The following is a 13,196-nucleotide window of genomic DNA, read 5'->3' as shown; positions in this document are numbered from 1 at the left end:
CCTCATCTAGGTCGGCATGGGATCCTGTTCCGAAGAGGTGTCTGCTGCAGAAGCAGGATGTCTGCCCCTACACTTTGCATGTTTCTTTACTGCCCCATCCTTAACCTTATCAAGTAGACCATTTACGTTCCCCAACACTTACCGTAGCATGCTTAAGAATGGCATCTCTGTCCATGTAATTTGAGAGTTTTGTGATGAATACGTGAAGCGTGGTACGTAAAGTATTCGCATTTTAAACAGCGGCAGGAACAAAGGCGCCTCTACACAAAGGGAGCAATTAACAGTTTTTCACTCTGCTCTTAGTAAGGAAGCAGTAGGGAGAAATATATGCATCCATTAATTAGGAGTCTCGGTTCCAGGGATAGTCCAGCTCAGGCCCACTGAACAAAAGAGGGAGCCCAGACCTCTGGAGCAAACACAGGAGCGGGCTGCTCTTTGTTTTGGTGGGAAAGGCCATGGCAGTGATGTTGCCTAGGGACAGACCTGAGGCCTCCGAGGGAGACGTGACCAGTGACTCCTGGATGACAGCATCTTGAATTGTCTCAGTATGCTGTGCAGGAGGTTTGGGACAGGGGTGACGAGTTGATGTGGCACCCTTGGATTGGCCAGAGGTGCCTGGCTTATAGAACTTCCCACCCAGACTTAAAAAGTCTTGCACGGGGAGGGTGATTTTTGTAGAAGCTTGACATTGGGACTGGATCTGCAATTGTAAGGAGGATGCTCTGATGCCCACCTAGACTGAGGACTCTGGCTGAAGTTGACCCCAGGACCGGTGGATCTCTCTCCAGGACTAGTCCCCTTACAGCCCCCAAGGCCTAGTTGGGAGAAGAACTGGACTTCTGCAGCAGCTGCCACCAATGAATGGAGGCATGCGGGTTGCCTGTGTGGGTCTGAGCACCCCCAAGAGAAAATAAAACAACAACGGAAAGAACATGAAAAGACGAAGCTGTAGCCAGAGTTGCAAATGACTTATGCAAGTGGGAGGGAGTTGCCCATAATGCCCTGCTGGGCTCACCTAAGAAAACGTTCCTACTGTTGTGGTGGCCCCAGGATGGCAGGGACACCACCAACAGCGGAATAGGACTGTGTGCCGCCGTGGGGGGTGCTGCACGAATGCAGCAGCTTCTCCTCAAAAACATTGTTGAAAAGAGGTGCAAAGTACTGACCCTAAGTTTTGGAGGGTCCCAAAAAAAAAAGATGGCCACCTCAGAATTTTCCTTGGTTTTTCAGCGCTCCCAATCCTAGAGTTTTTGGTTTCCAACTGAGTATTGCGTCCTCTGGGGGTCTGACTCTGTGGCTGCCTTCTAGGTGGCCTGATGGTTGTTAAATAGAGGACATAGACACATGGTTGATGTTTAAACAATGCTTTCATTAAGAGTATTTGTCAGAGTGTTTTTAACAATGCTTTATTTAAAAATGTTCTCTTCAATGCTTAATTTAAAGGTGGTGGTATTGCTGACAGTAAAACTACTCCTGAAAAAGGTGCAGTGCCGTATTAATGATAATGTGTGTACGTGATTGCAATTCTCTCTGGTAATAATTGCTGATGGATTGTGGTAGCTGAAGTCAGTGACAGAATGAGCTGTTTTAACATGTGATTCTTGTGGCGACACTGACCTGATGTAAAGTGACACTTCCCCTACATGGTTATGCGCTGGATTGTACTTGGGAGGGGGTGGCGGTCATGACTCTTTAGGGTCAAATGTAATGTTGCCAAAGATAAAAATAAAATTTAAAAAAAAGCACAGACTGGCCAATCATTTACTGAATATTATTGCATACCAGCAAATGGTGAATACTAGCCCACACCTTCTCCAAGAGTAGGCCTAGGACTGCTCTGCTTCACTGCCCTGAGAAAGTCCAGCATTACAATGATGTGTTTGGTTCCTAGTGAAGGGGTAATTGGAGACCCATTATTTGTGCAGGCCACGCAACTAATGGCCCGTTCCTTACAGGTAAGGTTTCCCAATTCCTGCCACAGTGTTGAGTCAATTAACACTGACTTGTGTGTGCTTCAGTTGATCCATTAGATGTATGCTGTCCCTTTTTGTGGCTACTTCTTGGGAAGTCTTTCCTAGGCTACGCCTTTGATCTTGGTAGCAGAAGCCCTTGCCTTGCAAGAAACGACTATCGAGGTGCTGCCAAGGTGGAAAGGAGTGCAGGATTCTATTCCTGCTGCTTCTTGGTCTCGTAAATGGGTGGTCCATAGACCTATTTTGGGTCTGAGGTTGCAGAACATCTTTGTTCAACAGATGCTGAGTACAATCTCTTGTGGCCTTTCTGCCGCTTCAGAGTATTTTTGACCCTTGGGATATGAATCCGATATTTTTGACTCCTTTCCCCATTCAGGCCTTGAAACTTTTGTCTGCCTTTTTGGCTTGACAGCCTCATGTATCCTCTTTGTGCCCTCTCCATGGTGGAGAACGAGATCCCCCTAATGGTGCTTCAGACTGCAGTGGTGCCAGCACGGCCATTGTCTCTGCTCGGGTGAAGATCTTCAACTTTGTGCTCCAAGACCTTGACAGCTGCATGTGTCCTTTGAATGTCACGCCCTTTCTGTCCTTTGCAGGATCTATGTATTGTGGCAGAGAGTTTTATATGCTTAAATCACATAAAGAAACAGAGAGTAGAAGCCCTGTCAGACAGCCTGTTTCTAAGAAACAACTTAACCAGTATAAGCACCCGATGCCGGACCACCTCTAATGATTTTCCACCCTCACCCCCAAACCCTCATCCCACCACAACTCTGCCTCACCATCGCTTCCTTGACTATAAATAATGTTCACACTAGCACCCAGCAGGCTGTAGCTTGTGTTAATATATAGCCGTTGTCTCTTTCCTCTACTCCTCACCTGCACACTTGAACCCCCATTGTCGAATTGTAACCAGGATTGCGCTCACTGGCATAAATACATACATTTGCACATGCTACAGAACTTGCATTTAACTAGCAAGTTAAGGTGGGATCTTTTCTTCAAGGATGTGTTTCTAATCGGATTTCCTTGCATACTCCTCCTAGGATCTTACGTTCCTCCTCTCTTAGGTATGCACACATTTCTCGATCTAAGAGAGCCTGGGGCAACAATTCCTTTTCCAGTAAGGCCTCCCACCTCTGGAATACCCTTCCTTTGGAGCTCCGCTATGAACCCTCCGAGCACCTCTTTAGGAAAAAGCTCAAAACTTTTTTATTCTGTAATTAGCATTGTTTCCCCCTCCTATTCGTGCTTTGTTGCTTTTAGCGCTGGGATGCCTTCGGGTCGCCATGCGCTTTATAAATCTTTAAAACTAAAACTAATCATTCCCTACACTTGCTGCAATTAAAACATTTTAAAGTTGCAAGGACTCAAACCCCTACGTTTATCCCCTGAGATCCGTCATGGACTGAATCCCGGAGTTAATCCATTTGGGGCCTTGGAATTCCTGCAGCAGTTGATGTGCTCAACATATGTGCAGATCTGAGCTGAACACGCTGACTGTTTTTGTGCATAGACCGGTTACTCTAGAGCCCTTTTGATTTTGCACTGCCCAGGTTGCAGTCTGCTACTCAGAAGTTTTTTTTGTGTTTATTTTTCCCAGATGCAAACTTTAGGTTTTAAAACTTGTTAAGGACCCTGACGTAACTTGTAAATCATAACTGGTGTTGGTTGAGGGCCGTATGCAATTTCATATACATATTCTTAAAGGCTCCCGGAAGCGTTTATATTAGTTGACGCACCGTTTTGTTAGTAAGTCTCGGTTGACGTTTAACCATCAAGTGTGTCTTATTTTCATAACCCACTTGGTTGTGCGTTGATGTAATACGGTGAACGTGTAGCAGGAGGATGGAAACTACTTTGTCCACTCCTTTAAGTACCAGTTGAGACACAAACGTTCTAGAAATACCACAAAAATGATGCAGAATAATTAGCGCCTTGAAGGTGATCACCATTTCTGTTTTCAGGAAGAGTCCAAAGGGTCCCTTACTCGGGGCCACTCGTCCTGGAAGACAGGGTCAGCGTCACTGTAAACAGCCCTGGAAGCCACGTGTTCACCTGGGGTTATATTACGGTGAACGCGTGCTCCATTCAAGGTTTGCGGCCTCGGAGTGGTATTTGGTTGACTGCAAGGACAGTGCATGTTTCTTTAAAGAATTGGGAAAATTCTGTCTGAACAAGTTTTCTTTTGCAGGTATCTAAGCTATGGCTCGGGTCCTAAGCGGTTCCCGCTGGCAGATGTCCTTCAGTATGCCTTGGAGTTTGCTTCCAGTAAGCCAGTGTGCACTTCGCCAGTCGATGATCTCGATACCACTACCGGCGCGCCACCTGGAGGTTCAGTCACATCACACTCACTGCCAAGGTAAAGAAGAAAACAAAATATCAACAGATGTTGTGAAATAGATTTAAATGTCATCAGGCATCTCATTTACACATCCCTATTTTTAGTGCAGGTTTATAAGTGCAGCAAATGTCAGACACACACTTTGTTTAAAGATTGTTCACAGTAGATTACCGCAAACCTTAAATCATACGGTTCGGTCTGAAGTGTTATCTCCAGTGCTTTTCTTGTCACACATAATGGTGCTTTTTATTCCCTTTCTGTAAAAACATTTTGTTTCTTCAGCTACACCTCTCTTTCAGAGACACTTGCATGGAAACATGCTTGTTTGTCTTTTCGATGATTTACAACCGAGCTTTGTGTTCTCTATTCACACCCCCCCCCCCTCAAAACTTGCATCCATCTGTCCAATAGGTTTCACATCACGTTGCCAGGTATTGCTATTTCCTAATTCTGCCATTTTTTCATAAAGGCACACACACAGGCCTCTTCAAAGTGTATTGCCCCGCTTCCTTCTGACTGAGGTCATGTCCTTTATGTACACCTGCAGTCGTCTTATTTGCATCCTGATCTTACTGATTCAACATACTCGAACTTGGTGTCAGTCGTCCATTTTACATCAAACCTAAGTGTTACTTTACCGCTGGCCAAAATACGAAAAAACCCTCCTGGCTAGTGGAGGAGTAGAAGCTGCTTCCCTTGCCATCGGTTATTAAGGAGTAGTGCTGCAGTTTCAGGAGTGTCTGCGTTTTAAAATGCTGAAATCTTTGAAACCATGAAATCTGGGATCTGGACCTCATCCAATTTGGGTTGCTCTGAGTATACTTAACCATGACCAGCATCACCACAAAACCCACACACCATTGTTTTCCAGAGATTCAGAGGCTGAATTTGGTGATATCAATTTTCCCTCTCTCAAAAAGGGAATTAGTTGTCTCTGCAACGTGTGCTAAGACTCCGTACTGGTTCACAGTTGCTGAAGTTTGCGGCCTGATTACAGAGAAACTAGACGTCAGTCATTTTGGGACATCTTAGGAATACAAAATGTTATTGCAGGCTGCCTGAAAGCATTCCACCAGGCACAAGTGTAGAAGCGAGTGCTTCAGCTTTGGTCAATAATAGTTAATGCACTTTTATTTCCATTAGTCCACAGGATATACTTGGCTTCCCACCTGGTTATGTCCGTGCTTTTGTTTGATATTCAGGCATTCCCACACTTAAGTAAAATTGACCTTCCTATGCTAATCGTTTTTCCCGTTTTTGCAATTTCAAAGCTAAATGGAGCAAAGCATTGTGGAAGTTGCATTAATTTAAAAAGGGACATTTAAAACAAAAGGTGCAATATCACATGCTTTAGATTAGATAGTATATTCAATTCATGTGCCTTCTTCCTCTTTTATATCAATGAAAGGTTATATACATGTAGGTAATATCTGTGATATTTGGCTGTCTAAATGTCGTGTTTAGAACTCAAAAGGTACCAGTTGGCAAGTTATCGCCAGTTGTTGGGTGCTCAAGAGGTACCCATGTCCTGTGCTCTGTCTATTTTAACGTGGATAAAGCCAGCAGATTTTAACGGGCACACTGAAGCTGTCAAAGCACATTCTACATATATGTGCAAGCGAATAAGACTTCTGTGTTAGTGCCACTGCTAAGAGTTAGAGGAGCGTCCCCACGCCGCATGTTCAGGGAGGAAATTGGATGTCCCTCACATGACTGTGTAGTAATCTGGCTCTGCATGCAGGTATTTTCTGGATTTAGAAAAATAAATTCAGGCAGCACTTTAATGCTACATGTAAGCGTTACCTCGCTTGATAGTAGAATATTATCTAAAATCTTGCATCTACTGACATTGAGCTCATAGCATGGAAAGGTATCTCCTTCCTTGCTCTTGTACCAGCAAGGCAGATTTTACCCTTTTTTCTAACAAACAAGCCCTTTAATGGAGCCAAAGTACTTCTCCTAATTAGTCCCTCTTTTTAGCAGGATTATTAATTTTCTTTTATCGGCACCCACAAATTCCTTCCACTCGTTTCTTGATGCTTAGAGCACTCTTAGCTGTCTTTGGGGCAAGAGGGTCATAATTTTATCTTGCACAGGCAAGATGGGGGAGAAACATAAATAGGTTTTTCACCAGGGAAAAAGAGTTGTCCATGCAAATGTGACGATTCGTACACAACTGTTTCCCTGAGTGTTGGTTACGTAGTTTAGGGTTTTCATCTTGTGCTACCACCAGCACCCCCCTAGGTTTGTAAAGCAAACAAAAATACTGTAATTTGGTATGTGCTTTCAGGGAGGACATGTCGGTGGTCTTTGAATTCCACTTTTCCCTTTCTATGGTCTGCAAATCTGCTGCTAAGGTTTTGTCCCCTGAATTTGATAAACGCTATTCATTAGGTTTATGCTTCAGAGCCAGTGCTTTGTCTTCTCCAGCTTTGTGTAGGAATATATTTTTGTGTTCGGATTGTTCTGCATTTGGTAACACACTGTATGCCTCTGTAAAGACTTCAACTAGAATTCTATGTTCTTTTGTGAATATCCACACCGCTTCACCTTCCCTAAACATCACTCCCCAACCACGTTTTCTGATGTATAGAAATCTTTCCTGTGGCCTAGAAGATGTCGTTTTGGGAAAGGGGTGGGATTGGTAGTGCCTAGAACCCACATCTTTGTGGGGGCATCCCATTAGGCCAGAAAGAGTAGGGAGATATGGACAGGAGTAGAAGACTCGCTGTAGTTGATAATTTGAAAAGTTATACCACAAACAGATGTCCCTCTGGTAAGTGACATTTTCCATATATGTATATGTTTGTTTATCTGCACTTTTCTAAATATACCAGCAGTGACTTGCCTGATCCAATTTAAGTGTTTTATGTGTGTGTAGTTGAAATGCTTGTTTCGTTCAACAAATGCAGCACAACAGAGCAGCATGGACCCTGTCTGGCTGTGGATGTACCTAGTACTGCCCCGCCTCAGCGATCGGTGATACACAAACCATTCACACAGTCACGGATACCTCCAGATCTACCAATGCACCCAGCGCCTAGGAACATTACAGAAGAGGAACTATCAGTGCTAGAAGGCTGCTTACACCGCTGGAGGACAGAAGTAGAGACTGACACTAGAGGTGAGTCCTTTGGCATCCTGTCCAATTTTAACTTTAAGCCTGAAAAAATTGTGATTAAAAGAATATCTTCATATACACTAGATTAATGATGTGAAATAAATAGGGCAGCAAACCAGTTACTTTGTCATGCAGGTCTTCTGTGAAGACTTGCAGAGCAATCACCAACTGAATGTGATACACATCCAGTAGCAAAATAGTCAAATACTATATATATATATATATATTTTTTTTTTTCTATGGCATGTGTAGCTGCAGATACTAGTGTTGGGCTCGGAGTGTTACAAGTTGTTTTTCTTCGAAGAAGTGTTTTGGAGTCACGGGATCGAGTGACTCCTCTTTGGTTCCATTGCACATGGGCATTGACTCAATGGTTAGATTGTTTTCTTTCCGCTGTCGGGTTCGGACGTGTTTCCTCTTGCTCCGAGATTTCGATTCGGAAAACTCAGTAAAACTCTTTTCGTCGGTATTGTCTTGATCAGGTTTATATCTTCCATCGACACACCACTCCCGTCATGAAAAACAACTATGTTTGCCCTTCGGGGCGCGCACACCCAACTCTGGCCTATTTGGGCCAACCGCGTGGAAGCCTCATTGATCGGACTCCATTCTGATTTTGTGCTCGGTGCCACGCAAAATACCAATACACAGACCAGCATTTGCCTTTCCCCGGATCATCGGAAAGAAAACTGTGAGGCCTGTCGATCCTTCTGATCGAAAAAGACTCTTCGAGACAGGAGGGCACGAAGACTCAAAATGGCATCGAGAAGCAGTGAACATCTCGAAGTAGAGGAAGAAGTACTGATGCAAACAGCAGTCTTGGTTCGAGATTCCCAATCCGATCAGGAATCAGAAGAAAACAGACTGGTCACAGCAGGACAACATGTGAGGACGCCTGCCCCTGTACCCTCACAAAAGGAAAAACACAAGGCCTTGGTACGCCACTGCCGGAAGGCTATGGCTCGGCCCGAAAAAGACTACGGTGACCAACTTACCAATTCTGCACCGAAAAAGGCCACTCCTCCAAAAACATCGGCGGCAACAAAAAGCTCTGTGTCCGACTCCAGCAAACACCATTTTTCGGAGTTGAAAATGAGAAAATCACTTTCGGAGCTGACACCTTCGTCAGCATCCTCTTTTTCGATCCCAAAAAAGCATGCTTTGGAGCCGAAGAGGCCAGCTTACACAGAGAAACACAGACTTTCAAAAAGACTTAAAGAAAGCCACAAAACCTCCTGAAGAGGAGTCTGAAGTACAACCAATAATTGAAGTTATGGATGAAAGACAGTCCAGGATCCACATCCATAAGGAGACAGGCAGAAATCAGACAGCATCTCCTCTAAAAACAAAAAGAAAGCTAGCCTCTCCTACTAGTCCTACACCATTGCAGTCACCCACTCACTCTTATGTCTCACAACAAGACAATGTGGATCCATGGGACCTTTGTGATCCAGATCACATTCCTAGTAATAATCCAGACAGCTATCCCTCTAAACCATCACCACCTGAGGATAGCACTGTCTACAATCAAGTTATAACTAGGGCTGCAACATATCATGGTGTCACCATGCATACAGAACCCCTAGAAGAGGATTTCTTGTTTAACACCCTATCCTCAACACACTCTAAATATCAATGCCTTCCCATGCTCCCAGGCATGGTAAAACATGCAGATCAGATATTTAGTGAACCTGTTAAGGCACGTATAATAACACCCAGGATAGAGAAAAAATATAAACCTGCACCCTCCAATCCGGATTACATCACCCATCAGGTACCTCCAGATTCTGTGACAGTTAGCGGTGCCAGGAAAAGAGCAAATAGTCAGTCATCAGGAGATGCGCCCCCAACTGATAAGGAGAGCAGGAAATCCGATGCTGCAGGGAAATGAGTTGCATCCCAGGCAGCAAATCCATGGAGGATAGCAAACTCACAAGCACTGCTAGCTCGCTATGACAGAGCCCATTGGGACGAGATGCAAGACATAATCCCCAAAGAACACCAAAAAAAGGGCACAACAGGTAGTGGAAGAAGGGCAAGCCATTACTAACAATCAAATACGATCTGCCCTAGATGCAGCAGATACCGCTGCTAGAAGTGTCAATACTGCAGTCACAATACGCCGACATGCTTGGCTCAGATCTTCTGGATTCAAACCAGAAATACAGCAGGCGGTGTTAAATATGCCGTTCGATAAAAAAACATCTTTTTGGGCCAGAAGTTGACCCAACCATAGAAAAATTAAGAAAGGATTCTGAAACATCAAAAGCAATGGGCTCACCCTCTGAGCACCATACGGGGGGTCCTTTTGAAAACCTCAGTTTTGAGGTGGGTTCAGACCACAGACAGCTGAGGCATCCGCATCACAAGCAAAGACAGCCTACCAACCATAATACCAACGGGGTGGTTTTAGGGGCACATATAGAGTGCAGTACCCCAGAAATAGAGGGAAATTTCAAGCCTCTAAGCAACCTCCACTACACCCAAAATAGTGACTTCTCACTCCTTTCTGCTCCACACCTCTCCTGTGGGGGGAAGACTACAACAGTTCCACACAAATTGGCAAAATATTACCACAGGCAATTGGGTGCTGTCAATTATCCGCAATGGCTATTGCCTAGAATTGATGCACACTCCTCCAAATATCCCATAAAGGTCACACAAACTATCCACAGAACACATCACTCTGTTGCAACAAGAGGTCCAATCTCTACTACTCAAACAAGCAATAGAATTGGTGCCACAATCTCAAGTAGGGACAGGTGTTTACTCACTATATTTTTTAATTCCCAAAAAAGATGGCACCCTCAGGCCAATATTAGACATCAGGACCCTCAATCTTTACATCCTGTCAGAACATTTTCACATGGTAACTTTACAGGATGTCATCCCGCTACTACAAAAACAAGATTTCATGATAGCATTAGACCTCAAAGATGTGTTTCCATATACCCATCCATCCTGCACACAGAAAATATCTCAGGTTTGTCATTCAAGGAAAGCACTACCAGTTCAAAGTGTTGCCCTTTGGAATAACAACAGCTCGAAGGGTATTCAGAAAGTGCTTAGCATTAGTCGCAGCCTACCTCGGACGACAACATATACATGTCTTTCCATATCTAGACGATTGGCTAATAAAATCAAACATTCATACGCAATGCCAAAATCATACACGTTATGTAATACAAACCTTCCACACCCTAGGGTTCTCAATAAATTACCATAAATCACACCTGCAACCAGTACAAGTACAACAGTATCTGGGTGCAATACTAAATACTCAGCAAGCTCCAGCATATCCAAATACACAAAAGATACAAGCTTTCCAAAATATTATCACACAAATACAAAGAAACCTACAATATACTGTCATATTTGTCATGAAAATTGTAGGAATGATGGCATCATGTATTGCAATTGTTCCACACGCAAGACTAAACATGCGGCCCTTAAAACAGTGCCTTACACAACAATGGTCACAGGCACACAGTCAACTTCAAGATCTAGTATTGACAGACTGGCAAACATACATGTCCCTTCAGTGGTGGAATACCACAAATCCAAGCAAAGGGCATCTATTCCAAGACCCTGTGCCTCAGACCATAATTACAACAGATGCATCAATGATTGGTTGGGGAGCTCACCTAAACAATCACACCATTCAACGGCAATGGGATGTCAAACACAAAAAGCTACACATAAACCACTTGGAGTTAATAGCTGTCTTTCTAGCACTCAATGCCTTTCAATCTCTTCTCATACAGAAGAATGTTCTTATCAAAACAGACATGACAACCATGTACTATCTAAACAAACAGGGAGGGACACATTCATCCCAACTCTCCCTTCTAGCCCAACAAATTTGGAAATGGGCAATTCACAACCAAATCCATCTGTTAACACAATACATTCCAGGGACAGACAATCAATTGGCAGATATTCTCAGCAGAAATCATCAACAAAAACACGAATGGGAGATTCATCCTCAAGTACTTCAAAAATACTTTTAAAAGTGGGGAATGTAAAAAATGTAAATGTAAATTTCACACTTGTATAGCACACTACTCACCCGTTAGGGTCTCATGGCGCTGTACGCATACCGCTGTGGAACCCCTCCTGGCTTTTCCCTGTGAGGTACCCACTCCTGGGCAACCTCCAATGTGAAACCAGGCATCCAAGCGATGTCAGGGCAGTGGTGGAGATTAAGCAAGCTATTGCCCAGAGTTACAGAGTGGGAACCATTAATTAGATTAAGCACAGAGGCAAGAATTATCTGGTCCAAGGGAATTGAGCCCAAGACCCACTGAGGCAGGAATTGAACCCTGGTACCGAGCCAGATCTCTGCATCAGGGTCTGCTGCTCTAACCATTGTGCCACACTTCTCCACTGGGAACACCAAACATAGATCTGTTTGCAACAAGCGAAAACACAAAATGCCAAAACTTTGCATCCAGACACCCACATCCCCTATCCAAGGGCAATGCTCTATGGATCAATTGGTCAGGGATATTTGCATACGCTTTTCTCCCTCTCCCACGCCTTCCGTTTCTAGTCAGCAAGTTGCGTCAAGCTTCACTCAACATGATACTCATAGCACCAACATGGGCACGTCAACTGTGGTACACAACATTATTAGATCTCTTAGTAGTACCACACTCCAAACTCCCAGCCAGACCAGGTCTGTTGACACAAAACCGAGGTCAAATCAGACATCCAAATCCCAAAACACTCAATCTAGCAATTTGATTCCTGAGGTCATAGAGTTTGGATATTTACAACTCCCATCAGAATGTATGGAAGTTAATAAGCAAGCAAGAAAACCCACTACTAGACAGTGCTATGCAAGCAAATGGAAAAGATTTGTATATTACTGTCAATCCAAAAATATTGACCCTCTTACAGCATCAATACAAGACATCATATGTTGTTTACTTCATTTGCAAAAAGCAAATTTAGCATTCTCTTCAATAAAAATTAACCTTACTGCAATTTCAGCATATTTACAAAATAAACAACATAGCTCTTTATTTAGAGTCCCTGTCATTAAAGCTTTCATGGAAGGTTTAAAATGCATCATTCCACCCAGAACACCACCAGTTTCTTCTTGGAATTTAAATATAGTTCTTACACGACTTATGGGACCACCATTTGAGCCTATGCACTTGTTCAATTCAATTTCTAACATGGAAAGTTGCCTTCCTAAGGGCAATTACTTCTTTAAGAAGAGTAAGTGAAATCCAAGCCTTTACTCTCGAAGAACCGTTCTTCCAAGTACACAAGCATAAAGTTGTACTAAGAACAAACCCAAAATGTTTTCCAAAAGTGGCATCGCCATTTCATATAAATCAAACAGTGGAACTGCCAGTATTCTTCCCACAGCTATATTATGTGGCAGAAATAGCTCTACATACATTAGACATCAAAAGAGCTTTAATGCACAATATAGATAGTCTAGTCTTTCTAAACTGTTTAGTTCTATTTGTCGCTTTCCAAAAACCTCATTCAGGGAATCCCATATCAAAACAAGGTTTAGCACAATGGATTGTGAGGTGCATCCGAACATGCTATATTAAAGCAAAAAGACAAGTTCTAGTTACTCCTAAAGCACATTCTACTAGGAAAAAAGGTGCTACAATGGATTTTTTAGAGAATATACCAATGGCTGAAATATGTAAGGCTGCCACTTGGTCAACACTGCATACTTTCACTAAACACTACTGTGTAGACGTATTATCACAACAACAAGCCACAGTAGGCC

At 43.4% G+C, this 13,196-nt stretch overlaps 1 protein-coding gene across 5 annotated transcripts in view; it reads left to right on the top strand.

Annotated features, from left to right (window-relative positions):
• The window catches only part of USP25 (ubiquitin specific peptidase 25), a 465,144-nt gene that overhangs the window by 183,390 nt on the left and 268,558 nt on the right, over window positions 1-13,196 (top strand). For all 5 annotated transcript variants that reach the window (XM_069204108.1, XM_069204107.1, XM_069204111.1 and 2 more), the window contains 2 exons: window positions 4,168-4,335; window positions 7,230-7,441. In XM_069204108.1, the coding sequence (XP_069060209.1) occupies window positions 4,168-4,335; window positions 7,230-7,441 (380 nt within the window). The remainder of the gene's footprint in view (window positions 1-4,167; window positions 4,336-7,229; window positions 7,442-13,196) is intronic.

The sequence above is a fragment of the Pleurodeles waltl genome, chromosome 8 (genome assembly GCF_031143425.1).
Source record: "Pleurodeles waltl isolate 20211129_DDA chromosome 8, aPleWal1.hap1.20221129, whole genome shotgun sequence".
Taxonomy (NCBI): Eukaryota; Metazoa; Chordata; class Amphibia; order Caudata; family Salamandridae; genus Pleurodeles; species Pleurodeles waltl.
Note: the sequence above shows the minus strand (reverse complement) of the source record. Positions and strands in the feature narration are given on the sequence as shown.